Source organism: Trichomonas vaginalis, chromosome IV, assembly GCF_026262505.1.
Source record: "Trichomonas vaginalis G3 chromosome IV, whole genome shotgun sequence".
Classification (NCBI taxonomy): Eukaryota; Parabasalia; order Trichomonadida; family Trichomonadidae; genus Trichomonas; species Trichomonas vaginalis.
The window spans coordinates 101,581-129,550 of record NC_067206.1 but is presented as its reverse complement, the minus strand read 5'-3'; the positions used below and the strand labels follow the sequence as shown (position 1 = coordinate 129,550).

Below are 27,970 nucleotides of genomic sequence, written 5' to 3'. Positions count from 1 at the left end.
AGAAAATTCTCACTAATTTGATTATGCCCAATGGACTCCAATCGCTAGTTGACTTTATTAAACAAGCGTATGGAGGTACTAATGACGAGTGCATATACTACAATCCTGAAATCGAGTCGATTTATATGAGGACAGATAATATTCCGCAATTATTTCAATTAATTCAGCAAAATGAAGAAGATTATCGTATAATATTCTTTACATATCAAAGTTTATATTCAATTCTTGATCTTCGCGGCTCTTTACTTAATTCTCAGTCTCTTATTGATTTATTAAACCTAACAATGCAGCAATTTTTCGAGCACATCGAACTTATACTTGAAAATAAGCCATTACTAATCAAAATCTCAGAAGTTTGTGCATTTTTAATGAAGTTATACTTCGAAATTGAAAAATCTATTGATCCATTTTTAGATATTATCAAAAACGTATTCGATTCAGGTGAAAGTGGGGAAATAATGTCATTATCAATCATGGAATTTATCCCAGAAACATTCCTTCAGTGCCATAAATACTCCAATTACTATGACAACGCTCAGACCATATCAAATTTCAAAGACACGTACCTAGTGAATCTAATAAACATCGCACTAGAGGAATTAAACAACGAAAAACTCATTCCACAGTCAATAACCATAATTAACAAATGTTTCGCGTTTTGCAAACAAGATACATCAGACAACATTACAAATCTCGTTCAGTTCCCTCTAAGTTTACAATTTTTATTCGATTTAGATTATTTTCAATTTTTCTTTAGTTTATTCAACATCGATAAGCCAAGTATACAGCACCAGGTCTTAGAAATATTAGATGCGTATTTACGGCCTCACAACACTTGTTTTACCTCAAATCAGCTCAGATACGATTTTCTTCACGCAGCATTGAAACAGATTATCCCCGTCATGGAGTCTTGCGTCAACAGCCAATTGGCGCAATACTGCTGCCACATCGTCGCTTTAATTTGCCAATTGAAATTTACAATTGAGCCAGCAGTTTCTGATGATAATATGGAGATAATTAATGCTATTAGCGGGTTTACAACAGTATTGCTTCAAGAAAATATCGAAATTATTGAAGATACGGCCAGAATTTGGTCAATTGTTTTGACATGGGATTTCGGTAATGTTCCAGAGGATGGGATGAACCAGATATCACATATAGTATTTACGTTCACTCATAATGCCATTAATTGCATTCTGAACGCCATAAATAGAAATCCAGAAAATTGCTATGAATTTTTTAAAGATGCTGGATCAGACTACTTTAGTTTGATATGGAGCATTTCAAAACTATCACTTAAAGACGTTTCCGAAGTAATTCTTGAAAATTTAAATAATATTCAGAAAGAATTAGAGACAAATCAGACTCCGGCGACATTTCTGAGACTCATATTCTTCATGAAACTAGCTAGATCGCGCGCAAGTTCAGTAAAACAATACAAACAGAACGATCCAAAATTTCACGTATATTTCAACGACTTTTACTCCAAAATCATCGATCTGATTTGCACAATGACCACTGTTCTCGAAAACTCCGGTTCTAATATCGACGAGATCATTGTAGAAGTCGAAAAAGAAATTTGTTTATTTTTGTCAGAATTTTTCCCTCAAATTTGGCCAAAATTTTTCGAGTTCATGGACAAAATATTGTTAGACCAGGAAATGGAGAAAGCAAAGCAGGCCAAAGAACAGGAATCAGAAGAAAAAAATTTCGAAGATTTGAACGAAAATTTGCAGTTGAAACTCAGTTTTGCTGATGCTGTAAGAATTAGAGTGATGGAGAATAAGTCTGGAATGTTCGGATCACTAATGAATCACATTTTTGTCGGAATTTCGAATTTGACAAATTCAAATCTGGAAAATTCATCAACAGTCATCATTCAGCTGATACTTCTTATAAATGTAGCATGCAACAATGATAAACTAAGAGATCTGATGATTTCCACAGGGTTTATGAATCATATTACAGAAAGAACGATTGAAATCAACTACAATATTGAAAACATGAAGATTTTAAAGCGTCCAAGAACTACCTTGTACTATTTATACGCGAATTGCATTCAGAGTCGAAGATATCTCATTTCATTTCTCGGATTCTTCGATGAAAGGTTCGAATACATAGCAAGGAATACACCTGATCCAATAAATGTCGTGACTTTGTACCGAGATTTGACAGGAGTGGCAAACGGACTGAGAAATCCTTCTTTTCTTGAGAAACTCATGATGTGGTTCTGCAACAACCATCTAGAGGACACACTCAGCTTCATTTCAGTGTACGAAAGTGAACCACTGGTTCTCAAAGCCATAATTAAGTTGTACAACATTTTCTATAGCACTACTAAGTGCCAGAACTCTCCGCAAGTACTCACTGACACAGGGCTTGGCATATTCATGCTCCAAACGTCGTCAAAGATCATAGAACAGCTGTTTTCGCTTCTACCGAATTTTGAAATTTTGATAATTATTTCAAGAATTTTCAACAGTTGTTTGACATCGAGAACGGCCAACTACGGTGTGATGAAGCACTACAACGACTTCTCCATCAATGCAATACTCAGCAAGTTCTTTTTGGTGCTTTCAAATCATAAATCATTTTATGACAACACGAAAGTCAACAGTTACTTACTGAAAGCGCTGAAATCCGTATCAATAAATTGTCCAGATGAGTTCACAAAGGAGGAGAACCTCAAAATTTCCATTTCTTTCACTCAATCTCCTTTTAATGACTCAAATCAGGAAATGTACACCAGCGCATGGAGCATTATTGAAGAGATTATTCATTTAGATCTTAATCATGACACAATTATTATGTTAAGACCTCATTTCGTCTACATTTTGAACGCTTTAATTAATTCAAACCAGACTGAGTTATTTTGTGGCTATCCACTGATTCCTTACATGAACAAACACGATGAACAGTTCGTGAAGGACTGTTTCAAAGCGATTGTTGATTCTTATGACGATAATTTCAAAGGAGTCATAGAAAAGAACCTGGATTCATTGATTGACAACCAGAATAAGGAAAATATCGCTAAATCTTTCCATTTCTATATGCAAAAGTATCAATGCGGGCTTCACGCGATTCACTTCTTCAGACCTTTCTTCGAATAAGGATTATTTGTTTTATTTTTTGTTAATAAATAGATTTATATTATAATTTAAAACTTAACAAGAATTTCAAAATAATTTTAGAAATATCTGATAAATATTCAGAAAGCATACGTAAGTCATTAATGTGTTCATTGAAGCAGCGTGTTCTATGAGGATTTTATCTTGGTATTTTGGACATTTCTCATTTCGGATTATAACTTTGATATTCCTTGTTGGAAAGAAGAAATAATACGGAAATTTGTTTAATAAATCAAATAATAGTTGATGATTAGAAAATGTAGCATTTCTTTAATCTTCCATGTCACTTTTTGAAAAATGAAAGGATGGTTTTCGAATAAATTTGAGCGAGGAGAAAACGATAACCACCAGACAGAAAGAGTCATATATAGGGATAAATTGATTCTTCAGTACACTAATGAAGTTTTACAGTCATATATCCCTAATACTCCAAAATCTATTAATATTAAAGTTTTATTACAAGTTTCATCAAGAATTAATTATATCATTGCAAATGTAAAGACCGAAAATAAACCAAAAAGCAAAGAATTAGATGTGATTGTCGATTTAATTAATCCTTTATTCGATTCTTTGCAGATATTACTTTCAAAATCAAACGAAATACAAATCATCTTAAATTGCATATATAATATCACGTTTATGCTTGAAATTCCTCCTGAAATAAATAATGTCTCGAATTCCATCAGCGCTTTGATTATTTTATACTCTATTAAATCCGAAAATGCTGAGTTGATCGATCGTATCCTAGTTTTATACCTCAGATCCCGTCAATTTATACAGGAATTAGCAAATGTCGATTTTTTTAGTTTCATAATTTCCTCTCTATTTACGAAAGACACGTACGTCAGCGGTTTGGTCTGGTTTATTGGCCAATTTTCGGTTTTTACCAGAAACATCAACTTTTCGTACTCAGAATTAGCTTCAATTACGCTTATCTTCATCTCATGCATATCACAAGGGGAAATACCATCGAATAACATTGGGTTTGCCATCAAATTCTTCGTTTCTTTCTCAAAATTATTTCGAGATCCAGATCCAATTTCGTATTTTTTGAATAATTCGGGAATAACAATACTTTCTAAGCACTGCAACAAAGAAATGTTCTCATTATGCTTAGCAACTCTTGTTTATATGTCAGATACAGAAAAAAATCAAATTTTAGACTTCATCAAAGCAAATTACATGCAAAATAATGATCGAATGATATACGCTGAAGCCTTCAAAATACTGTTTATGAACGAAGACTCGAATATTTCATACATTGACAAATATTGGAATATTTTGGACATTTTCTGTGTAGATATTGATAATTCTCAACTAGTCAAATGTTTAGTAGACTGTCTCTTATGGATTTCATACAGAAAATACGAAAAATGTCTTCAATTTTCGATATTATTTTTCAAATTCATTGATAAAGAGTTTGTTGAGACAAAAACACAAACATTGTTCTTTGATTTATTGATTTTTTCAATCGATAGAAGTAATTTTGAATCGATTTCAGACGAAATTTTAAATTTTCTTAAAGAAGCCCAAAATTTTGACAATCTTCTGCAGATTCAATCATTCCAAGGCTTGATAAAACACCTATACTGCATTGCGGACAAAACTCAATTCAAAGTCCAAATTATTGTGATTTTATTTTTGAGAAATGCCAGTTCAGAACTGATTGGTAGGACATTTGCACTTGAAATAAGTATAAATACGATGCAGGAAGTGATGCAGATCATGCAGAAACGCTTTAATGACAAAATTGAAATTTTATATTTTGCATTTCAAGCGTCGCAAGAGTGCGCATCCATCTTCTGGAGGTATGGTGGATTTGCATGGCTTGACGTCTTCCCATCGATTGATCCCGAGCTGTATTCGAAGCTTTTAAAGGTATCATTGAATAATCTTTCAGAAAAAGACGCGAATAACTGGGTCCAGAGCATCCCATTGACTCACAAACTGCTCAAGATGGACAGTTCCCTACTAAACGAGCTCTGTATCACTGAAAATCGAATAAGAATTCCAAGTTTACTTCCTTTTGCAAAAAGTGACATTAATTTTGCCAATGCAGATTTATATTTAGCATCAGAGGATGGTGTTACTTCATTTATCAAACTAGGAATATACGAATCCCCTCTTTTAGACAAAATGGCGAATTTGAATCTAAATTACGGAAATTTCGTAAATCTTCTTGAAAATCACAAAGATTTGTCAAGGATGATCGACGAGAACATATCATTCCCCATGTTTGAGTTCAGAGGAGGCATGAAATCCTTCATTTCCATACAAAAAAAGTGTTTAGGATTCTCGTTTTGGATGAAAAGCGACAGGGATAAGCTGTTTTGCGAAATTTTCTCAAGTAAGTCAGTGAGGGGAGAACTTGTATCAGGACTGTTCACATTCTTCGTCAATGAGGAATCGTTTCACATCCAAATTGACAACAAAAAGTGGTTTTTAGTCACTTTTCAACTAAATTTGACAGAGAATTCTGCAATTTTTGGAATCAATGATTTGGTTCAGATTGTCCACATGAAAGGGCACATTGACTGCTTGGATGACTTAGTCATTGGCTCGAAAGAGAGAGAAAACACCAATTTTTGGTATATTTCATCACAAATTTCTCTTTTTTCAGAAAATTTCGATGTGAAAGATGTCTTCAGAAGGGGATTTAATTACTTGGACGGTTCTAAAACAGATTTCATCACTCCATTTGATACTGATCTTGTTTTAAAAGACGTTGTTCTGATGAAAGGAACAGGATTTCCTTGGTTTTTGTCCCAGCAATGCAACATCTATAGATTGTTCAATTTGATCATGGAAAACAAAAACACTGAGATGTATTTCAACGCAATGGTGAAGCTGTTCGTGACTTTCCATGACTTGGACATCGAATTACTTCTGATTCCAATGAAAAAATTTGATTTTTCAGAAGAAATTCTGTCAAATCTTTTCGAAAAAGTCCTTCTTCTCAACAAAATCAACGTATTCCTAGAAGACATAGAGATTGTGCAGAAGTACGGTGTGACACTGTTCAGAGTTTTGTCGAAATACACTGATACACAAACTGTTTTCAAGTCAATTCCTGTTTCAATTCAAATGTTTTCCGACATCTACATTGTAGAGGACATTTGCGAAATTGCGAGGAGATCCAAATCACTGGACCTGTACAAAACAATTTTGTCTTACTTCAAAGTCTGCGATGATTCGACGAAAGTGAGAATTTTAAGTGTTTTGGACCTGAATTCTGTTTCAAAAAACGTTTTCACTCCTTTCGAAATTTCGCTGCAGATAATGAATTCATCTGACATCGTAAACCAGCGATTGATTAATGTTTTAATTGACTTCAACGCAATGTTTGATGACTACTTCGTCCACAACGACATTGTAAGTTTCGCTTTGTTCAAGTCCTACAACGAAATGACGACTTTCAAATCTCTAGAGTGTTTGTTGATGGGAAAGACATTTGAAAACTGTGGCAATTTGACGAAAATAGAGAGACCTGAAACAGTTGCATCAGTTATTTCATTTTTGTTCCAATGTTTGACTGTTTTAGTTTCTTCTCCACCGAAATCTCTCCAAATTTTTGAGGAGAAAACCTTTATTTTCATAAGGAGATTTACAAAACTTCCAAAAGCAGAATTCGACTCCCTCTGCGACATCAGAGTTTTGGATTCGATTGTCTTCTTTTCGCAGTTCGTTTTCGATCCGAAAGCTGTTTTAAAAGTATCGACTGCATCTATCACTGACGACAAATCAATTCTGAAAGAGATTTCCGGTGTTTTCTACGTCGATATCAGTTATGTAAACAAGTCAGGAAGAACTTCCTCAATCAACTACGTGAGTTACGCTGATTTACTGATTGGTTTCATGACGAAAAATGGCTTGGAAGGTACTTTTTACGAACACAAGAATGTTGAATCGATAAATCTGTTCGCAAAATCATCCGATTTGATCAATTTGTACTCGCAAATCCTCGCCTCTTTCATGGCTGATGAAAATGCTTTCAAAAAATCTTTTATTTCACTTTTGGCACAACACGGCAGTCGTCAAGAAATTTTGGTCGGCGATCTAGCGTTGAATGTCATTGTTGTGATTTTGGCTCGCGTGGAAACATACTCTGCTCCTTTGGGTGTTTTCGTCGAGTTGTTTGACTTCCTCGCTGTGGCAACTTACAACGGATATTTTACTGATTTGTGTCTTTTGTTCAGTTCACTTTTGCCAATTTTAGGATCGTTGTATCAATCACCTCACCTCACTTTATTATCCAGTGATGAGAGGACTTTAAATTCACTTAGATCCATATTGATTCATATATTTGAAGTTTCTTTAGACGATGTTCCACAGTTGTTTGACATTGTTAATTCGATTTCTCATTTTCTTTTCAAAAATTCTGGTTTGTTTGACTTCGATTTCTCCTGCCAGTTCTTGTTTAAGCTTATACAGCATCCGATGGTCAAAGAGTACTACATCAAGCAGACAACGGAGCTGTCGATCAAATACTTGATGAATGAGGAATTCAGACAGATTTGGCAAACAAAAACTGACATTCCGATTGAAAATTTCATATCAGGAATCAAGTCGAACTTAAAAGGGAAGATCACCAAGAACTTCACAGATACATTAGCTTTCCTTGCAGAGTACACAACGAGGATTGAACCGTACACTCCTTGTTCGGCTGCACATCATTTGACTGAAGACCAAATCACAACGAATCTCTCTCTGTCCTACGTTTATCTGATGAAATACAGGAATTACACTGACATGTACTTGAAGCAGATAATTAACTTGGCCAAGTCAAATCTATTGAGAAAAATGGAGCAGCAATCATCAAAAATTTGGCATTTTCTCCACAAATTTGAGTTACAAACGGAAAACTATAACTATTTCACTATTTCTCCTTTAGTTTGGCCGATTGAAACTCCTCACATTTTAGTTCCTTCTGACTTATCATTGCCATCAGGAGAAAACGACATCGAAAAGTACAAATTGGATGTAGAGACAAATGAAACAAATTTAATCAAAAATTACCAAGATTTGAGTAACTGTTTTTATATAGAAATGAAAGGAAAATTCGTAAACCCACTGAATTACAGATTTGCTGTCATTCCAAATGGTCAGTTTCTGTATAACTCTTTTGCTGCAACTTATTCAGAAAAGTATGGAAATGTGAGTTATTCTTTTCCATGCAAATTGAGGAGAATGCCTGAACAACAAAATTCTGTAACTTTTGTATTTGAAAACCACTTTTTGGTGCTGATTAACTCCAAGATTGTCGACAATTTTGATTTAGAATTGACGAAAACAGAGGCACCAATCAATTTCAGGTCTCTTTCCAATGACATTTTACTTGGATTTTATGGGGAGTTCAGTTTGTTTTGCGGCCATTTTGTTCTGATTTTTCCGTTCAAGAAAATCATTTTCTCAAAGATGCACATGAATCTCCACAAACTCACTGCCATAGAGTTCAAACTATACAACACAGGGACACTTATTATTTCTCCTGTCGACAACCAAAAGTTGCCTGATTCATTCGTGAAAGAAATTTTAGTTTCCAAAAACATAAATTTCGGAACGAAAAAACTTTTCCAACTCAACTCTTCCTCAGCTTTATCTCTCTGGCAGAGCGGAATGCTCAGCACATACGACTACCTCCTTGTGATAAACTCGTTGGGAAGTCGCTCATTCGCTGATTTGACGCAGTACCCTGTTTTTCCTTGGATCATTTCCGATTACGATTCTGATGATTGTGGTCACTTCACTTCTCATAGGAAAATCAATCTTCCGATGGGCCAGCAGACAGAAGAAAGGAGCAAAATGTTTGACTCCACATTCAACGGCCAGTTCCTTTACGGTGCTCACTATTCGATGGGCGCGAGTGTTCATTTCTTTCTTTTGCGGACTCCTCCATTCACTTTCTACGACTGGGATTTGCACACTGGATACGACAACTTATCCAGGATATTCTTTGACATCAAGTACAGTTGGCAGAGTTCCAGCGAACTGAACACGAATGACGTCAAAGAACTGATTCCAGAGTTGTTTTCTCTTCCAGAATTGTTTCTCAATGTTTGCAATTTGAACCTGATTGAAGAAGTCAAATTGCCGAAGTGGTGCAAGAGCGCCGTACACTTTATATTAGTCAACAGAGAAGAGCTGAATGAAGCAAGCATCGGACAGTGGATTGACCTGATTTTCGGTGTTTCGCAGCAAGGACAGTTGGCAACTCAGTCCAAAAACATTTTTCTGCCTGAAAGTTACCACAGTTATATCGACACAATAAGAGAGGATGATATAGATGAAATATCAACACTGGCACTGAGACTGGAGCACTGGGGACAATGCCCAATTCAACTGTTCAAGAAAAACCATCAGGAAAGAAATTTCAATCCAAAGAAAGTTTCTCTAGAATTTGAAAAAATGACGAATGAATTTTCCAATTTGAATTATTTGGTCATTGACAGCTCCAATTACAGTTTGTGTTACGGCAACTTTGTCTATAGAAACACTTTGTTTTCTGGTGTTAATTTCTACAATTATTCATCTGATGGAGCATTGCTAGTTGTTGATTTTATTTATGGATTTTCTTCTGCGTATTTACTCTGTTACTCCAAAGCAAACAAAATGACGCAAATTATTCAACTTGGAGTTTTCAATTCAAGTGACATTTCGAAATCATTTCCATGCAGTAGATCAATGATGGTTTGCTCAGTCCGAAAGAATTCCGTCGTTGTTTGGGACGCAATCAGAGGAAGTTTCCACAGAGAAATCAAAGTAAATGAGAAAATCGTTGGGATCTCTTTGGACGAACAGTTGGATTTGATGTGGATTACAACGAATTCATCAATGAGAATCTACACACTGAATGGCATATTTGTCTGCCAAAAGAAATTCGATTCTTTCATTGGAAGAATCACGAATGTTTCGTCTTACAACATCGGACAGTGTTTCTTTAATGTTGTTGTCTCTGAAAACACAAAAATTTGTATTTTCGAACTTGATTCAAGATCTCTTTCTTTGAATTTGAAGACGCAGTTTAAGATGGATAATCCTATTTCAAGAATCATTGACGTATTCGAGAAACAAGTTTTAATTATACAGGATATAACTGGAGAGAAATTTGTTCTCAGACTCTCCAATAAAGGAAAAGGAAAGAATTAGTTTTATTTGTTGTTTTATAAATATTTATTGTGTGTTTTATTTTTACTTTATGAATATGTTTTAATGCCCTTACAAAGGTTAATTTTGCTTTAATTGTGTTAAATATTCTTCTTAAAGGATCCAGAATAATAAGTTTAATATATGAATGTAGGCAATATATTGTATTGGGGTTTTAGATTCTTCCACTCCTCACATAGGTTATAATTTTTTTTTTATTTTCAATGGCAAATGTAGAATTTTATAAAGAGATTGGTAATGGTCGTGAATATGCGCAATATCAAACTACTGTTACTTATAAAGGTCGAATAAACAATACTATTGAATTTGTTGCCGCAAAAGTCGTTGATAAAAATCGAATTGAAGAACAAACTCACGGCTTGGAGATTCAACATCAATTACAACACGAAAACATCACTAAATTTTATAATTGGTCTCAAAATGATTCAAAACTCTTCGTATTTCTTGAATATTGTCCTGGAGGAACTCTTTTAGAGCTTTTGGAAAGAGATGTTTATCTTCCAGAGACAGTAATACGAATATTCGTTTCTGACATACTTAATGCACTTCTTTTCATTCATTTAAATTCGTTTTTATTTATCGATTTCGACCCACGAAACATTCTTTTGGATGAAAACGGCATTATTAAGCTTAATGATTTTACTGGAGCTAGTCAAATTGACCAAGGATTTGATTTCTCTCATATTCACACAGAAGCTTTGTGTTATTTGGCTCCAGAATTACTTACTGATGAAGGAGTTCCTTCATTTGCATCTGACTTATACTCGTTTGGATGTCTACTCTACAGAATGGCCACTGGCTCTACTCCATTTGACGATGAAAAGTCAGATCAAGCAGACATCCTTGATCGAATCACTAATTTAGAGCCGATGAAGATCAGAATCTGCTCAGACGAATTCAATGACCTTGTTCTTTCGCTTCTTAACAAAGATCCATACAAACGTCCAACTTGGCCTGAAGTTGCAGAGCATCCGTTTTGGAAAGGCTGCCTTGATTCAGAATCCTTTGACAGAATTGCATACAAAGTCTTTCCAAAGCAAAAGAATTTCGAATCCAAGAGGAAAACTACAGAATCTCTCTCGATGTACAGGATAAATGTCTCAGACTCAGTGACATCAAGTGTGAGGTACTCAATGAACATGAAGCAGATCATCCAGAAGGCAAAAGAAGAAGAAAAGAAATCAGAAAAATCTGACATAGAAAAAATCAATGATTACCTCACAAAAAGTGAACTTCTCAAACCATCGCAAATAGTTTTCAACGCCTCGATTGAGACAATCCAGCTCAACTCCAACGAAAGTGGCCAAATTCCCTTTGATTCTGACTCATTGAACACATCCGACCAAGAAGAACTCAGCAAGATCTGCATGAAGATCAAAGATGTTTTCGAAGGAATAGACACGATCAAATCGAAACTGCCTTTGGCCAACTTTCTGATACAGAATGCAAGGAAGTCTCCTTTGATTTGCAACAACTTCATCAAGCACAACTTCCTTTTGCAGCTTCTGATGTTCACTTCTCAATCAAAGCAAACACAAGTTCAGTCGTGTTTACTCCTACTTTTTTCTGTTTTGATACACAATGCAACAGATATCCCGTCACAAATGATATCAATGGACAAAATGGGCGGCCTCGAGACATTCATCAAGTCGGGCAGTGATTTAATTCGAAGGAGATCTCTCTGCTGCCTTGGAGAGTTAGTTGACTTCATTTCGAAACAGGACTCAAATGAGTACAAATTTCCAATGTTCACGCAGAGAGTTCTGGTCGACAGCTACAGGAGCAACGACGAAATAGAGAGGCACTACTCCCTCAGGATCATGGCCAACCTTGTGTTCACTGACAGGTTCAACGAGGTGTTCGATGACAAGTCATTCCAGTCACTGCTGCAAGAGTACAAAATTGTCGATAACAACCTTTTGGAAACTTTTGCTGTTTTGGTAAATGGTTTTTACTCTAAAAAGAAAGAAAAATCAAACGATTTCACTTCATCTGTCTGCAAAGAACTAATAGTCCGATCAAATCCTACTCTGAATATCCTTGGAATTATTTTGGCTGCAAATACTTTGTCACTTTTATCGATAAAAAGTGACATTTTTAAACTTTTCAAGTCATCGACTGGAGATTTACGGACTAAGCTCCTTATGGCAGTATCTATCATTTGCGAAAACCCTTTGGAATTGTTAGATGTTTCTTCAAAATACTTTACAACTATTGAAAAATTACAAACAGATAATTTTGAAATTTTTGACACAATTGTTTTGTTTTTTATATCTAAAGCCGAAGAGATACTGGACAAGGCGATCAATGGTCATTCATTAGATATACTTCAGATAATTTGTGACTGTGTTTCTTGCAAAACTTTTCAATCAAAAATTTGGAATTCGAATTTTGTTAAAAAAGTGACAAAATTATTGAAAGAAAACAATTTCACTTCACCTAACTGTGAATTAATATTGCAAATCATACATCACGGAGTCACAACTAATTCATGTGATGCAGCGATCATCTGTGACCTCAAAAGACCTCTCATTTCTCCAAAAGAATCAGTCAGATTCAACGCAATAAAAATAATTTCTGACACTTTTGAGAATGTTCCTATCATATCTGACAAATTGATGGCATTCATTGACGCCGCAATTCTACCACTGACTTCCTCTCTTCTACAAGATGCAACAGTTATTTCCGACCAAACAATCAAACTTTTATCAAAAGTTTCTTCTCTAAGTCCAAACATTTTGAATTCACTTACGAAAGTCACGACTCTGTCTATAATATTCCAACGCTGCAGTGACAATGTTTCCGCTCTAGACCTCGCGACGCAGATAATACAGAAGACAGAGATATCCCTCGACGCGTTAGTCAGCGCAAGAATCATCCCGTGCATCATGCAGACAATAGATAAAACAACAGGAGCTGTGGAACTTCTCAAAGTTCTTCTGGAAAACTGCGAAAAAACAATTAATGGAGATCCAAAGAACCAAAAGAAAGTCATCAAAAGCATTTCATCCCTCGCTGCGAAATGCCCAGTTTGTGCTGCAACACTTCTCGACAACCAAATTAGTGCGGACTGTTTCGTTTTGATGATAAGAATATTCACTCCTTTGACAGCGCAAAACAATGATATTCTGATTGACTCTGCGTTTGGTCCTTTCTCGATCGTGTTGACAAACGGATACAAGAAACCAGAACATTTGGAAATGCTCGCAAATGTAGTTTCTACTCTTGAAAATAGTTGCGAAAAATCACAAGCAATGAAACTGAGATTGAAAGGATCTTCTACACTTATTAACGCACTCAAAAAGGCATCAATTGCATCTGTTTCACCTCTAAAAGATGCTTGTAATTCATTGCTTAAATCACTCAAGAAATAAAAAACAAATATTGTATATTATTTCAATTTAATAACATGTATATTTACAATAACAAATAATTTTTTATTTGATAGAACTCATCACTTCCGAGAGATATTCTTTAATATTTTCAGTCTTTGCGAGTTCTATAGGTAGAAACTCTTCTTTTGAACAAGGTTTTGTTTCCATTGCTCCGTATTCTTTCAGAATTTTTGCAATTTCTCTTTTGTTCTGTCTCACAGCTTCGTCCAAATACGTCCTCCCCTTTCTAAAAACAGAGACAGCGAATGGATCAGCTCCATGTTCGATCAGTGCCCTCACGCACAAGTAGCTGTTTGAGAATGCAGCGAAGTGAAGAGGTCCCCAGTTCAGTTTCGTCGGATTTGTCCAGTTTGGATTTGCCCCGAGTTCTAGGAGGAGTTTTATTATTGCCTCGTTGTATGAGTTGATCGCAATAGACAGGGATGTCAACGCGGGAGACATGTCGATGCTTGTCGTCATGTTTGGGTCGGCGCCGCTGTCCAGGAGAATGAGCAACTGTGGGTAAAGGCCGTCGATTGATACAATGTGGACTGGCCAAAGTTTGTCGAATTCCTCTTTGTTGAAGGAGGGATCCTCTTGCTTGTAGTACAGGGTCATGCGGGTGTTGAGGTTCTTGGAGTTGTAGACATATGAGACAAGGTCGTTGTTGTAGTTTTTCGAAATTAACCAGTCAAAAATGTTATATCTGGAATAACTTCCGGCAATCTGGAGAGATTCTTGACTGGCACGCTGCTTTAGTTCTAGAAATAATGGATTATCATTAGGAATGGACATTTTATCAAGTTCTCCCTTGACAATATGTAAAATTTCTAAATTTCCACCAATAATAGCAAAAATGAATAACAATGGGTCGATTTCAGCATTGTTGAGCATCAAATACTTGAAACAGTTGATACTACCATAAAAAGCGCTCATTTGGATTAAACTTAATTTTTCATCGATTTTATTGAAATCATATCGATTAACTGGTAGCTTTTGGTTAATATCGAAGTTTATCTGGGCTGTTTCTTCAATAAATTCATCAATTAAGTCGTATTTAAGAATATATTGTAAAGTATTTTTTTCATAGCCGTGTATGCAGACAAATCTGCTAATTCCATCAGAGAAATCTGAATTAATACCAAATATCTTGTTAAATATTGCAAGGTTCTCTGGTTCAAAATATTTGAGAATTTTGAAATCATCAACTGTAAATAAACTATCAAGGAACATTAACCTGGCTATATGAAGATGGGAAAAGCATGCTTGGTCAGCTGAAACTTTAATTCCTGTGCATTCTGAAAGTTTTATGTATAAATTGTAAAATTCGAGTAATTTCTTTGGTAATTTAAGTGGAGCTGATAAAATACATCTGAAAACGTATTCAAATTCATACTCTTTAAAATTTTTTGTAGCAAATTCAATAATTTGGTCAAAATCAAGAGGAGTAGTTTCAAAAAGCATGTCCTCAAAAGTTACAAACCGCAGATATTTATCAGGAATAGCCATATCCTGAATAAAACTCTTTGGTTTGAAAAAATTCATAATTTTGTCACTTTTTTATACAAAAGATCTTGTGATACAGCCTCAATCTTCATCTGTACTAGCAAGAATTGGTGTTGCATGTCTTGATATTGATTTAATATTAATACACTGTAGTAGCGATAATTATTTTATGATTCGGCATGATCAATGGAAAGGAAAGTGTAAGATGTTGCGTTCATAAAAATAACTATTTATTACAAAATAAATTAATGAATTTTAAAAGAATAATTTTTGCATCAAAATTTGGGTAATTATTTCTAGGAAGGATTAACTATCCTTGTGATTGTATCGTACATCTCTTTATCATGTCTTACATCCCATAAAAAGCAGTCTCTGCAGTCGTAGGGTTTTGATGCAACGTTTTCATGGAAAATGCAGTCATAGAGGGTAAGGTTGCCTGATTTTATATAAATAAGTGAGTCATTTGATGCCAAGTTTTGAACATTCTGTATGAAACTGCAATAAGCGAAAGAAATCATACTTTCTCCTTCATAATATATTAGAATACTCTTCTCCTGTGTATTGTTAATAAATGTAGAATATTGAAACTCGCTTTGTATATTGCTTGCCTTGAGATAAATTCCAACAAATTCTTCACAATTATTGTTGGAAACGTTTGAGTTTTGGAATTTGTTTACGCAGTTCCCAAAGTATAGTGTGCAATTTCCTTCTTTAGTACTCGTTCCGCAACTCAATACGTTTATTCCGTCTACAATATTTAATCCATCGGAATCCGTCGTAATGTAGAACGCAATGCCGCCAAATCCCTTTGATCCGACAAAGTTTGATGATTTTGTAATGCAACTTCCGGAATCTCCATAGTAAAACGATCCCCCGACTGAATTTAGACTTGTACAATTATAGAATGAGCATAATTCTACTAGAACATGCGTATCATAAGTAGCATATTTAAATTCAACAGCATGATTATCGATTTTTAAGAATTCGCAATTTTTAATTGCATAATTAGCTGGATGGTGTATCTTCTGTTTTGAACTACTGTAGCTTATTGTAACAAAACTACCCTTTCCAAAATATTCTTCCCAGTGTGAAGCGATAAAGATTTGAAAATTCAGCATAATGAATTTAGAAGGTTTAATATTAACCTCCAAATATACGATTTTTTTCACTATAATCTAATGTCTAATTTCGCAAAAAACATTATTTATATCCAGATCTTGCGCTGATATTTGAAAAGTTGAAAGAATGAAATTGAGAGGATGTAATCGTCCCAATCTTTTTCCCTCTCTCTTTTGATTTTGAATAAATTAATGGATCACAGCCTTAGTTTACAACTGTTCAATTTTGGCTGTTAATCAATGTAACAATTAATCGAAGAATAGATACAGTGGGTCTTCAGAAGTGGTTCCACACTGGATATTGGGTGTTAATCAATGTAACAAGAAGGGTATAATGCATACTAGTATGACTAGCTGAAGCTGTGATTAAATCGAGAATTAAACTAAGTTGTATGGAAATCATAATCTAATTTCGATGATAGTATAATATATTTAGTATTTAGAGTATACATCATTCTATACTATCAGTATCACAATATGCTTGATCTAAATTTCACAATAATGCTTAATATTTGGAGAATTCAATTTAAGGATGCGCTCACCATGTCAGATTTTCCATGCATGTATAACTTTTGATGGACTTAAACCTATAATCTGGTATTTTTATTAATGTTTTTAAATAATAATTGTTTTTCACAATAATCAGATTTGAATTTACACGTATAAATTTCACATGTATATTTCACACTACTATAATCAAATATATCATTCATACACCTTTAGAAAGCAAACCAACTATATCCATGTGTTTCTGTCTCTGGGCCTGCCCTAGTGGATTTCTCAACTTAGTGTCGGCACCAACTTCAATCAGAGCTCTGGCAGCGTCTGTCTTTCCAAGGTAAGCTGCGTAAGCAAGAGGAGTTAGATGTCTTCTTTCTATGTATAATTCTTTATTCAAGTCGACCTTTCTTGCAGCCAAAAACTTTATCATTTCAGCATCATTATTTTTAACTGCAACAAAAAGAGGTGTAATTGTGTGGAATTCATTGACATTTCCACCCCTAGATATAAGATAGTCTAGCATCTCAAATCTCCTGCACTGCACAGCCATTGTCATTGCAGTATTAACACCGAAATGTTCTTCGACATAGAAATCTATATAAGCGCCTCTTTCAACAATAATTTTGACCAATTCGAGAGAATCCTCTTTTACAGCCAAAATTAGTGGTGTCCACAACCTGTCTACTGAATAAAATCTATGCTGTCTCTTCACTGATCTGTAAGGAAGGGCTCCTTTTTCAATCAGAAGTTTAGATATCTCAAATAGATGCTTTTTGATTGAGTAAGCAAGCATAGGCCATGTTATTCCATCTTTTTCGCATTCATAGTTTACGTCAGCACCGTTTTCAATGAGAAGTTTCGCTATTTCCGTGTTTTTCTTTTTGATAGCTATTGATAAAAGAGAGTTACTTCCCTTAATATAGTCTGTAAAATCGCATTCAGAGTGGAATTTTGGTTTGTAATTCACATCTTCTCCTTTTTCAACCAAAAACTTTGTTATTTCAAAGAAATTGTTGACAACGGAATAAGTAATTGGTGGATGAACAATGTGTTTATCTTCCTCCCTTTCTTCTTCTTCCTCTTCCTCTTCTTCTTCTTCATGGTAGTATCTGTAGTATCTGTCGTGTTTCCATCTGAAGTACATTTCGCTAAGATCTTCTTCTTCCTCCTCTTTTTCTTGTTCTTCTTCTTTTTCTTCCTCTGATGTGGAACTTCCGACGTAAATAGGTTCGTTAGGATTCAAAATTTGTTTTCCTTGTTTCATATTCTGCAAAAGTTTGAGTCTCTGCTCGTTTTGAGCATGAATTTGTTTCAGTCTGTTGATCTCCTGCTGGCGTTTGACTTCTTCTTCAAGAAGTTTCCTCTCTTCCTCTCTCTTCTTAAGCTCTGACTCCATCTCTTCCACTTCTTTTTGGTCGACAATGACTTCGATGTCGCTCGAAACTGTTTCGTGCTGCAGGCTGTAGAAGTAGTTAACAAGATCTAAATTTCCGCGAATTACACCGAGAGAAGTCAAATCTATGGCGTATTTAGGATTTTCAAGAATTATTATTTGATTTTGAATGAGAAAATTAGCAGCTTGTGTGTTACCTTTGACAAGACAGTAGATTAGATCGATTTTCTCGCAAGAAAAATTACTGAGAAGCCAGTCACTAATTGTATTTCGATGAGCTTTAATTGACTTCCGTAAGCAATGGTCAAAACTGATGTTTTTGTTTTGCAATATCTTTATTATATCTATGTTTCCGCCTTCTATCGCACGCTTTGCCGTTTTATTTGTAATTTGGGAATTATTTAAAAGTAAAAAGTTAAAAATATTAATACTACCGCAAGCTGCGGCTAAATCAATATGTGGTGTACTACTCCAAGATCCATATCTGTATCTAAGATCGTTTTGTTGGAGTTTTTCTTGGAATTGTTCAAGATTATCTTCGAAAATTGTCATTTCTATTGGGTTGATAGTCGAATTTTGAATGTGTTGCTGCTTACTTTTATCATTTTTGCCATTTTGTACTTTACTTATTTGATTTAAAGCGGATGAAAATAAAATTTCATTAAATTTGTTAGCAATTCGGGACTTTTTCATTACTTTCAATATGTGTTTGATGAAAGTTAATGGAACAAAATCGTTATTCAGCATATCTGTGAGATTGGTAACAACTTGCTCTATATTTTCCTTATTAATACTCCAAATTAAATCCTCTATAGCACAGAATGGTTTTAATAGTGGAATGATTTCTGTGTTGCATATTGTTTTGTATTGAAAACCATGAATTTCTAAATTTTCATAATTGATATGCATTTTTATAATAATCTGTCTCTCAAAAAAATGAGAAAATTGAGATGTTTACACGAGAAAAATATGAATCTCTGGCTAAACCGTCTATATCTCTAGATTTCAAAAATGTACTATTTTGCGTAATATTAAACATTAACACTATTTTAGAAATATCTTAAGTTATCGCATTGGAATGTTATTTCCGAAGTACAGAGATTTAATTGATTCGCATCTCTTCGGCTGTGATATATTATTAGTTAAATTATAATAATAACTGTCAATATCACATGGAACTTGGATGGAAGATGCAGGATCAATATCTAGGATCTTTCTATGAATATTTTGCTCAAATAGAAACTCAACTTTATCTTCTGTGACTGATGGCCATTTCTGGTGATCAACTGCATAAATAAGGTATGAAGCAAATCTCAAATTCATTTCAATATCAATAATACCAGTACCTTTAAAAATCCATGGTAAACCTGGGTTGTAGGAGTAAGTACACCATACTCCCATTGCTTGACATACACCTAAATTTGCCCAATCAGTAATAGCCATTCCAACAATGCAAATACCTGTGTTTTCATGCATGTAAACTATCTTAAATGCAGCTGAGCCGCAAGGAGTGATAAAATACTTTGTTGCAGCTAGTACTTTGATTGCATCGCCTGTATTTGTTATTTGGTCATCAGTTATTACTGTCCATGGAATATCTGGATATTTATCTTTTATGCTTTTAACCCATGGATCAAAATTTTTAATGAATCTGGAACTCGATTGAGGTTTATTTGATATAATACCTTGAGTTGGTTTAACATTTTTAGAATTGTAGCGCTTCATCAATCTTTCTCTTAGGAGTCTATAGAAGAATGTTTGTCCATTAACAAAATCATTTGGAACAGACATATATAGATTCTTGACCAATGTTGCATCCCATGATATACTTGCATGCTTTATATGTCCCCATCCAAATGCATTTAAGTTGCTTGAGTAGAAGTAGCTCCCCTGGTAGAAATAAATCTGAGATTTATTTACAACTTCTTCTGGAAAATATATTAAGCCAGAAATTGGAGATTCAGTCATAAAATGACCCCATGGAATAAATGTAGCTTTTCCAATAATAAGGTGTTCAATCACTTTGTCTGATACAGTTATTGAAGATGTGTCCACGCCAACATGATCATTAGGGAATTTCACTTGGCAATCTCTGCAGAAAACTCCTCTTGAAGTCACCAAAGCATTTTTGAAATGGTAAAGTCGAGTAAATTCTCTGATAGCGGCACTTGAGAAGAATACAATCTGATAGTTTGTTGGCAAAATCCCTTTGAGAACACGTTGGTCATGCACGGGTATTTGTAAATTTAATTCCATTACTTCACCACCTGGAAAATCAAGAGGGTGAATATATTTAGTAATGCTTATGCGTTCGCCTGGCTTGTATTCAATCGGATTAACTTTGCTTGGTATTAATTTCGCATGTATTAAATGTCTTTCGCTTGGTGGTAACTGATCAGCGATGGCAGATTTACTAAATACATAAGTTGGAAATGAAATATTTGCAGTCTGTTTAACAATAAAGCCAATATTTCCAGTATTGAGATTATTAAGTAATAGATAAATGAGCAAGCAAATCATTATCTCTTGAAGCCGGATATTTCTTTTTCTTCTGTGGAAATATATTGAATGTTCAGAAAAGATGCTTGAATTGAAAGAATCTCGCATGATTTGAAAATTTATAAATATAAGTTTACAATAATAATTTTGCCAAAGCATTATCCAAACACCTCAAAGCTTAGTAACTTTTCATGCACACTCGATTATTGAGAATATCTTCTGGTCAAATACTAAGGTTTCAGTATAATTTATTCGCGATGAGATTTAATGCCGACCAAGAAGTTAGAATCCGAGCCCGAGACTTCGCACAAATGATTGACTTGGACAATGGGTTTAAATGAACCCAAGTTGTATTTTTTCGAAATTTTTTGTTTTCGAGATGAAAAAAAGCACAGGCTTTGCACAAAATGTGAACTGATTGACGATACAAACGGTTTGATCGGAAAACCTCCTTAAGAATAAGGCAAAACTAATTAACAAGAAATAACGCTGACCTTGTTACAAACATATAAAGTATACATGGTATTTCATACTGGTAACCTTAAAAATTATTAGCCAAAGACTGTTTGGCAAAAAAAATATCGAATTCAATTTTCATATTGTAAAGTATGTTGGATTGACTAAATTACGGATTTTTACAACAATATCTCACGTTTGTTATATGAGATATTGTATTCTCTACGAAAAACTTTTTCCATACCTCTTTCCATAACAAATTCAATTGCAAGAAATGATATGGCTCTGTAAACAAATACGAGCAAAATCTCATCTAGCGACTAGAATATTAAAATGAAGTAATTTTTTGTTTAAATCAATTATAAAATGAATAAAAACTTGACTTTTACTCTTCTTATTCAAGTATATTTCTAATTTAGTTCACGCCTTATCTGTGTATTGTATATATCAATTTAGAATTAATGATAATGAGGAAAATATTTTTGATTTAAAATAAGTTTTTAAAATCCGCCTTCATTTCATCACCATATGTTGTACATAAAGCGATGGCATTACAAATTATGCTTAATTTATCAGTTTAAGACTCCAAAAAAAATTCGAAAATTCAAAAATGAAATTCAAAATTTAAATGTTTCTCTTGAAAAAATCAATTTCGAAAAAAATTTGGATAATCAAAGTACTGGACAATTAGTCAAACATTCAATTTAACTAGTTTTTAATCATTAAACACATTTATTTTTTTGATTTTGATATCATATTTGATAAACATTCATTCCAGAGTTAGTCAGATACCATAACCATCGTTAGATATATTGTTTCCACAACAAAAATATTATTTAAGGATAGTTAAATAAAATTGATTTTATTTCAATAACATCAAGTAAATAGATGAATGGAAACTTACTACATTAGCATTAATGTAGTAACTATATCGGAAATTTGAGTTATCAATACTCTAGTCAAAATGTTTCAAAATGAAATCAGAAATATTCAAAGTTAATATGCGGGACTGTGCATACATTGTAAAGGTCTTCGCTATTCTTTACAAATTTATATAATAAGGATGACCTTTGTTTATTTTATTGCAATAAATTCCTCAAATTTTAGTAACTTCCCATACATTCAGGTCATTCGAATATGTATCACAATGTATGTAAATACCCAAGATTACGAAGAATTCTGTTGTTGTTTTTTCGAGATGCAAAATTTCGATTTTTATTGTGTGATTTTAGCTGGTGTAATATTATTGTTATCTCAACACACATGTGCTGTTGCAATACAATGCAAATTAGCGATGCTGAATTTAAATTCGATAATGCTTGAGAATAACTGACAATGCAACTAATTGTATTATACAAGATAATTGCCAATTAGAGTAATAAGTTCGGCTATATCAATCATTTCTTCCATTTCGGGCATGACGAGCAGAAAGGAAGCGATCAGAAATCTCAGAAAAAAAGGACTCGTTTTTTAAAAAGACCACCACAATGGATTATATATAAATTGGGTGTTATCAGAGTTTAATCCATTCATCATTTTTTTGCAGCAGAACTCCTTACGGAATCCCAGACATCATTAACAGACAAAGCAAGCTCTTCAATGCAACCTAATGCAATATTTATAAACTTCTTTATTGCTTTTTCTTCCTTCTTGACCATTTTTTCGAATTATAGATATGAAGATTCTTTAATTCGCTTCAGCGTCAGAATAATAGGACCGAAAACACAAGAAAACATTAACCATAAAACATGGTGGTATCAATGTCCCTATGTTCAAATGGATAAGGTTTTTTATCAAAATGATCCGAAAGTGATTAACTATGCCCTGATATCAGGTCGAACATATACAGAACGAGCAATAGTTCCGAGCAATTACATAACTCATAGTATGGTTTATGTTACATTATTTAAAGACGTTTTTGTTTCGAAAGGTCAGATCTCAGATGAAAAGCGAAGTTTTAAGACAATTTATCAGGACCATGGCGGTCACACAATGATGCAGACAACTGGAGAATTATTTGAATTAGTTTATTATATTCAGTATTTTAATATGTATGGCCACAATATTCATGATTTCCTTTGTGCAATGATGCTTGTTCCACAAGATTTGGTTTCAAGAGGCTTCATGGTTAATTCCCCTCCGATGTATCGAGAAATTACTCAAGAAATCTTAAACTTTTTAGGATATAAAGTGACGTTTGTAGATTTGTCACAACAAATATATGTTCACTCCCTTTGGCTGATAAATAGTTTAGAATATGCTCACGGCTACACTGCAGGAGGCCTTGACAGGCTACGAAAGCTGATAAAAACAAAAGTCAACTTTAATAAAATCAAACCTACAAGGTTTGTGATCAATGACAGACCAAAGGGAAGTGGAAGAAATTTCGATGATGTTAATAAGCTTTATGAAGCCATAAGTAGTGGTACAAAGATTGATGAAGGCTGTAAATGGGAAATAGCTGATTCTCAATTCTCAAGTTCTGTAGAAACAATTGTTAAGTTTTGGCAATCATTGAAAGTTCTTGTTGCTCCTTGCGGATCTGGTATTTATAACTCAATATTTATGCATGAAAAGTGTGGAATGTGTTTAATGTTCACTACTCAGGTAGATGAACCAAATCTTCAGCTTTGCGCGAATTTAAGATTTTTCTTAATTGGAGTTATCCATCCTAAAACTCCACATAAAGGCCCCGACGTTTATCCTGTGGATGTTCCTGCAATGGTGAAATACACACAGAGAGTAGTTGATGCCGTTAATGCAAGACATTGGACAACAATGGAAGATGTTGTTGTTCATTTTCATGAACCAAGTTACTTGAATTCACCACCTCATGAATTTTAGTAACTTCAATTTATACTATGTTTGTAGAGAAATTTTCGTGTTATTTTTTGTGTTTCAGCATAAATTATGTATTTACTTATGAAAAATAAGCATTTTATTCATTATCATAAAGATATACCATAACAAATTGATAAAATTTTAAAAAAGTGTATTTTAGTACGTTATTTCGCAAGAAAAAAAATCGTTCGCAAATCAAAATTGAAAGAAAAAAAATTGTTTGCACTTTTTCTGACAGTAAATATAAAAAAAGAATTTTACAGAGATGTGGGTGTTTATTCTTTAATAAAGATTGTTTATAATAAGTAGTTTCTTCCACTCTACTGGGAAATATGGTTAAATTTTTGATTTGGGCCGGGATTCCAAAATTAATTTGGAAATTTCGTCTCCTCTCTTCGTTTCTGGTTTTGAGGCATAACAATGACGCACGGAGAAGCCCTAACTCCTCTGGATGGCTTCACAAATACTTTTACTGGGTGGGTATGCGACGCATTCCATTTAGCATGGTCCTTCTATTTGAGAAGTTTATTTTTTACACCTCTGAAAATTCTTTTTTTATTATCATTTACTGTCGAAAAAGGTGCAACAATTTTTATTTCAATTTTGATGTCCGAACGATTAAAGAAATTGTTTGCAATTTTTTAAATTCTCATGAACAACTTCAAGCGGATTTTTCTCAGTAATAAAACTCCAAACTTCTCTTAATTGTGGAGAGAAATTGAAGTTTTCTTCATGCATAGTAGTTTAGTACTTTGTATTTACATTAATGTCAGAAACAGTGTTGACATATATGCAATTTAAAATCGATTCCATTTATACTTAATAATAATATGTCCAATTGTTCTATTCTTTCAAAATATAAAGCTCTACAATGGAAATTGTATAGCTTAAAATTTAATAATCTGCCCCGATACTTTGAACGATGAAAATCGTAAACCACTGCAATAAAATTAATCCTCAATTGTTGTATATATTGATATCTTACTCTCGTAAAAATCTGCAAGACCGTTTTCGCGAAAAAGTCATTTTACATACATGCGTTACTTAGTTAGGCGATTGTTCTAACCTCAACAATAAAAATAATGCAAAATACTGAAAGTCTAGATATAGTTAATAGACTCCAAATATTGCTGCTGCGCTTAAAACAAGATTTAACAAATTTGTCGATATTCACTCAACAAATTGAAATTTCATCAATAAAGCAAAAACAAAATGAGTTACAAACGGGAACATGACGAATTTATCTACTAAAAACTAATTTTTAACTAATATACAACAAAAATTCACGATTAATCCCGAATTGCAACAAATAACTTAAAGATATTGTTTTACGTTGCTTACAAAAGTAAACTACATAAAGTTTTTGAAGTAGAACCTTTTAAATACGCTCAAATAAAAATCTATTCTAATACCTTTTCTCTTTTTTTAAATAAATATATTCTCATTCATTCCCTAAAACAAACCATTATATGAATATCATGAAATATGTCAATAAATATAAATTATAATAATAATCCAAAATATTCATATCAGATATGGGAAAAAAGACATATTTTGGAACAAGCATCAAAAATAAATAATATTTGTAATTCCAAAATTTTTTCATTTTGCAAATTTTCATGGAAAATTCATATTTCTTCTCTTCATTTTCAAATTTTTGAATTTTTTTTGGAATTTTGAATGAAGAATTGAGAAACCTAATATAGATGGTTGTTATCTCATATGTGAATATGTTCGTTTTATTTCACAATTTGGAATTTTCTCATATTTTCTGGTGAAATTGAGTTTCTATCACAAGTTTAGATAGCATATTTAAGGACAGATTACATGAATTTATATTTTCATCAATATGGTATATTGAAATAGGAGATGCTCAATATTACAATGTCTTTCTTAGAATTCCAAATGTATTCAAATTTCCTGAAACTACAATTTCTGTAGTTACTAGCTACATATAGGAAGCAATGCACAAATGTCTAGTAGATGGTATATCATTTTATCTCGCAAAATGAGTATCTTAGGAAAAATTCTAGATACTTTTTCAAAACATACAATAACGCAAGATCTATTCTGTAAAACCGATTAATAGTACAAATATGTTTATTTGCAAGTCAAAGAATCAAATGTTAATTTTAATAATATTTCCTCGAAATCCCTCTTGCAGTTTTCTTCCATTCTTCGTCTATTAGTCACCGAGTACCTACATAGTCTAAATCCATTACCAAAATCAAGAAAGCATCGTTACGATTTTGTTGACCTACCTTTATTTTAGTGGGTATTATTCTGGCCAATGCCCATTTTTAAACGATTTAATATTGACCATATCAATAGCCGACTCAATGTAAAAATTTAGATATTATTTTTTTCGTTATTCAAACTTTGATAAATTTTAGTATAATGAATGATTTTGTTTCGTGTATGATAAAGAAATGAAAAGCTTAATTAATATCATTTTGCATTTTTTCAAGAATGTTAGAGTACATCTACATTAAAAAATCGGATTCGAATTGCGATACTGCATCAAATTGTTGCACATCTGATAAGGATCTCAAAAGAGTAAAGTTAATTTTTTTGTGTTTTTTTAAATCTTTGAACTCGGAGGATATCTTAAGTTTTGAGAAAGGTACATTCACTATTTTTGACAAAATTTTAAATTTTCATGGGGTTGTAAATCTTATAATAACTAGATGAATAAGGAATGAATCCCAGTATAATGTGCATCATTATATTAAACACTATATGTAAGGCTAATGATTCTATTAACACTTATGAAGATCTATAGTATTTGAGCAGATAAATTTGATAATTTCCAAAACTCTTATATTTCAAAATTAAAGTGTGCGAATGCATTTAAATGAGAGCAAAAAGAGATTGATGCTGTTAAAACTAGGTGTTAATTTGCAATTATTTCGCATCACAAGAACTACCCAGTAAATTCGGCTATCTTTCTTTGCAATTATTCTCCATTATACATATAATATAATGGTTAAGGTTTGAAGAAAAGTTACTAGAGAATTATTGACTTTTGAAATAATGCAGAATTTTACTTGAAGAAATCATTAATTTATGAGTTCCAAATTGCTAAGCATGACGAAGGATCATTAAATTTGCTACAATTAAATACACTTATTGCAGAATTAAGATTTTTGAAATTAAAAGTTTGAAATATTGCCTTTTTGAATAAAAATTTAAATTTTATTATATAATCATGATAATATCTTATAGAAATTAAAAGAAAATATTTTAAACCATTCAAATATTTTGAATGTCTTATCAATTTAAAATATTAAAAGATAGCTTGATTTTATCATCATTAGTTGTTATCAAAGTTTTCTTCTTTTGATGAACAACAGTAAATGATTTGTTAATTACTTGTCTTCCTTTTTCGCAGCAAAATCGACAGTTATGATGATAATCTTGCTGTCAATTTTGAAACTCTCTGATTTACAAGTAAGCATTCCTTTGGAAAAGCAGTCCTATTCTGTTTTCAAGATATTTTAAAGCCTCCATTTCATACAATGCGCAGATCTATTCGAAATTGCAAGAACTCTCAAGAAAAATGCAGCAGCAAAGAAGATTCCATAGTTTCTAGCATCAAAAATTTACAACCTTAATACAACAGTTAAAGAGAAGCTCGAAAAGAAAATATTTAACCATAAAGCTGGAAACCATTCGATATCTACTATTGGATCTAATAAAAAGTTAATTATAACATATTTAACATGCTATTTGTTGACTTTGTTCCATTATATTACCATATATATCTTTTTGAAATCTAAAATATTTTTACGATTTTAACCATGTGTTGTTGAAACCATATATCAATCTTAGCTAAAGTATAGTTTATGAGTCTGTCACCATCTAACGTATGAATTTTCAAAAATGTCAAATATGTTCATTTTTTCTGTAGATTCAGCCATAATTTCACGTTGTTATACTATTCAACTATTATTTAATATTTTTATCGATTTAAATATATGATGAGATGCT

At 33.1% G+C, this 27,970-nt stretch overlaps 8 protein-coding genes across 8 annotated transcripts, besides 1 other annotated feature; 4 read left to right on the top strand and 4 right to left on the bottom strand.

Moving 5' to 3' along the window:
- Positions 1 to 15: 15 nt before the first annotated feature.
- On the top strand, positions 16 to 3,151 carry TVAGG3_0000640 (exportin 4,7-related family; the record flags this gene model as incomplete). The annotated part of the gene is made up of 1 exon (XM_001322881.1): positions 24 to 3,110. The coding sequence occupies one exon, from the start codon at positions 24 to 26 to the stop codon at positions 3,108 to 3,110; it is 3,087 nt and encodes a 1,028-aa protein (XP_001322916.1).
- A 269-nt stretch (positions 3,152 to 3,420) lies between these two features.
- On the top strand, positions 3,421 to 10,294 carry TVAGG3_0000630 (aggrephagy protein; the record flags this gene model as incomplete). The annotated part of the gene is made up of 1 exon (XM_001322880.1): positions 3,426 to 10,274. The coding sequence occupies one exon, from the start codon at positions 3,426 to 3,428 to the stop codon at positions 10,272 to 10,274; it is 6,849 nt and encodes a 2,282-aa protein (XP_001322915.1).
- A 201-nt stretch (positions 10,295 to 10,495) lies between these two features.
- Positions 10,496 to 13,666, top strand: TVAGG3_0000620 (serine/threonine-kinase ULK4-like protein-related family; the record flags this gene model as incomplete). Its single annotated transcript, XM_001322879.1, has 1 exon — positions 10,496 to 13,666. One exon carries the CDS (start codon positions 10,496 to 10,498, stop codon positions 13,664 to 13,666), a length of 3,171 nt encoding a protein of 1,056 aa, XP_001322914.1.
- A 63-nt stretch (positions 13,667 to 13,729) lies between these two features.
- On the bottom strand, positions 13,730 to 15,130 carry TVAGG3_0000610 (spectrin binding; the record flags this gene model as incomplete). Its single annotated transcript, XM_001322878.1, has 1 exon — positions 13,730 to 15,130. One exon carries the CDS (start codon positions 15,128 to 15,130, stop codon positions 13,730 to 13,732), a length of 1,401 nt encoding a protein of 466 aa, XP_001322913.1.
- Positions 15,131 to 15,429: 299 nt separating this feature from the next.
- TVAGG3_0000600 (uncharacterized protein) lies at positions 15,430 to 16,419 on the bottom strand (the record flags this gene model as incomplete). Its single annotated transcript, XM_001322877.2, has 1 exon — positions 15,469 to 16,290. The coding sequence occupies one exon, from the start codon at positions 16,288 to 16,290 to the stop codon at positions 15,469 to 15,471; it is 822 nt and encodes a 273-aa protein (XP_001322912.1).
- Positions 16,420 to 16,999: 580 nt separating this feature from the next.
- On the bottom strand, positions 17,000 to 18,736 carry TVAGG3_0000590 (protein ubiquitination; the record flags this gene model as incomplete). Its single annotated transcript, XM_001322876.1, has 1 exon — positions 17,000 to 18,736. The coding sequence occupies one exon, from the start codon at positions 18,734 to 18,736 to the stop codon at positions 17,000 to 17,002; it is 1,737 nt and encodes a 578-aa protein (XP_001322911.1).
- A 513-nt stretch (positions 18,737 to 19,249) lies between these two features.
- Positions 19,250 to 20,704, bottom strand: TVAGG3_0000580 (glycosyltransferase family; the record flags this gene model as incomplete). The annotated part of the gene is made up of 1 exon (XM_001322875.1): positions 19,250 to 20,704. One exon carries the CDS (start codon positions 20,702 to 20,704, stop codon positions 19,250 to 19,252), a length of 1,455 nt encoding a protein of 484 aa, XP_001322910.1.
- A 2,322-nt stretch (positions 20,705 to 23,026) lies between these two features.
- Positions 23,027 to 23,983, top strand: TVAGG3_0000570 (glycosyltransferase family; the record flags this gene model as incomplete). The annotated part of the gene is made up of 1 exon (XM_051219651.1): positions 23,027 to 23,983. The coding sequence occupies one exon, from the start codon at positions 23,027 to 23,029 to the stop codon at positions 23,981 to 23,983; it is 957 nt and encodes a 318-aa protein (XP_051104637.1).
- A 2,616-nt stretch (positions 23,984 to 26,599) lies between these two features.
- Positions 26,600 to 27,970: part of a mobile genetic element that runs on past the window's edge.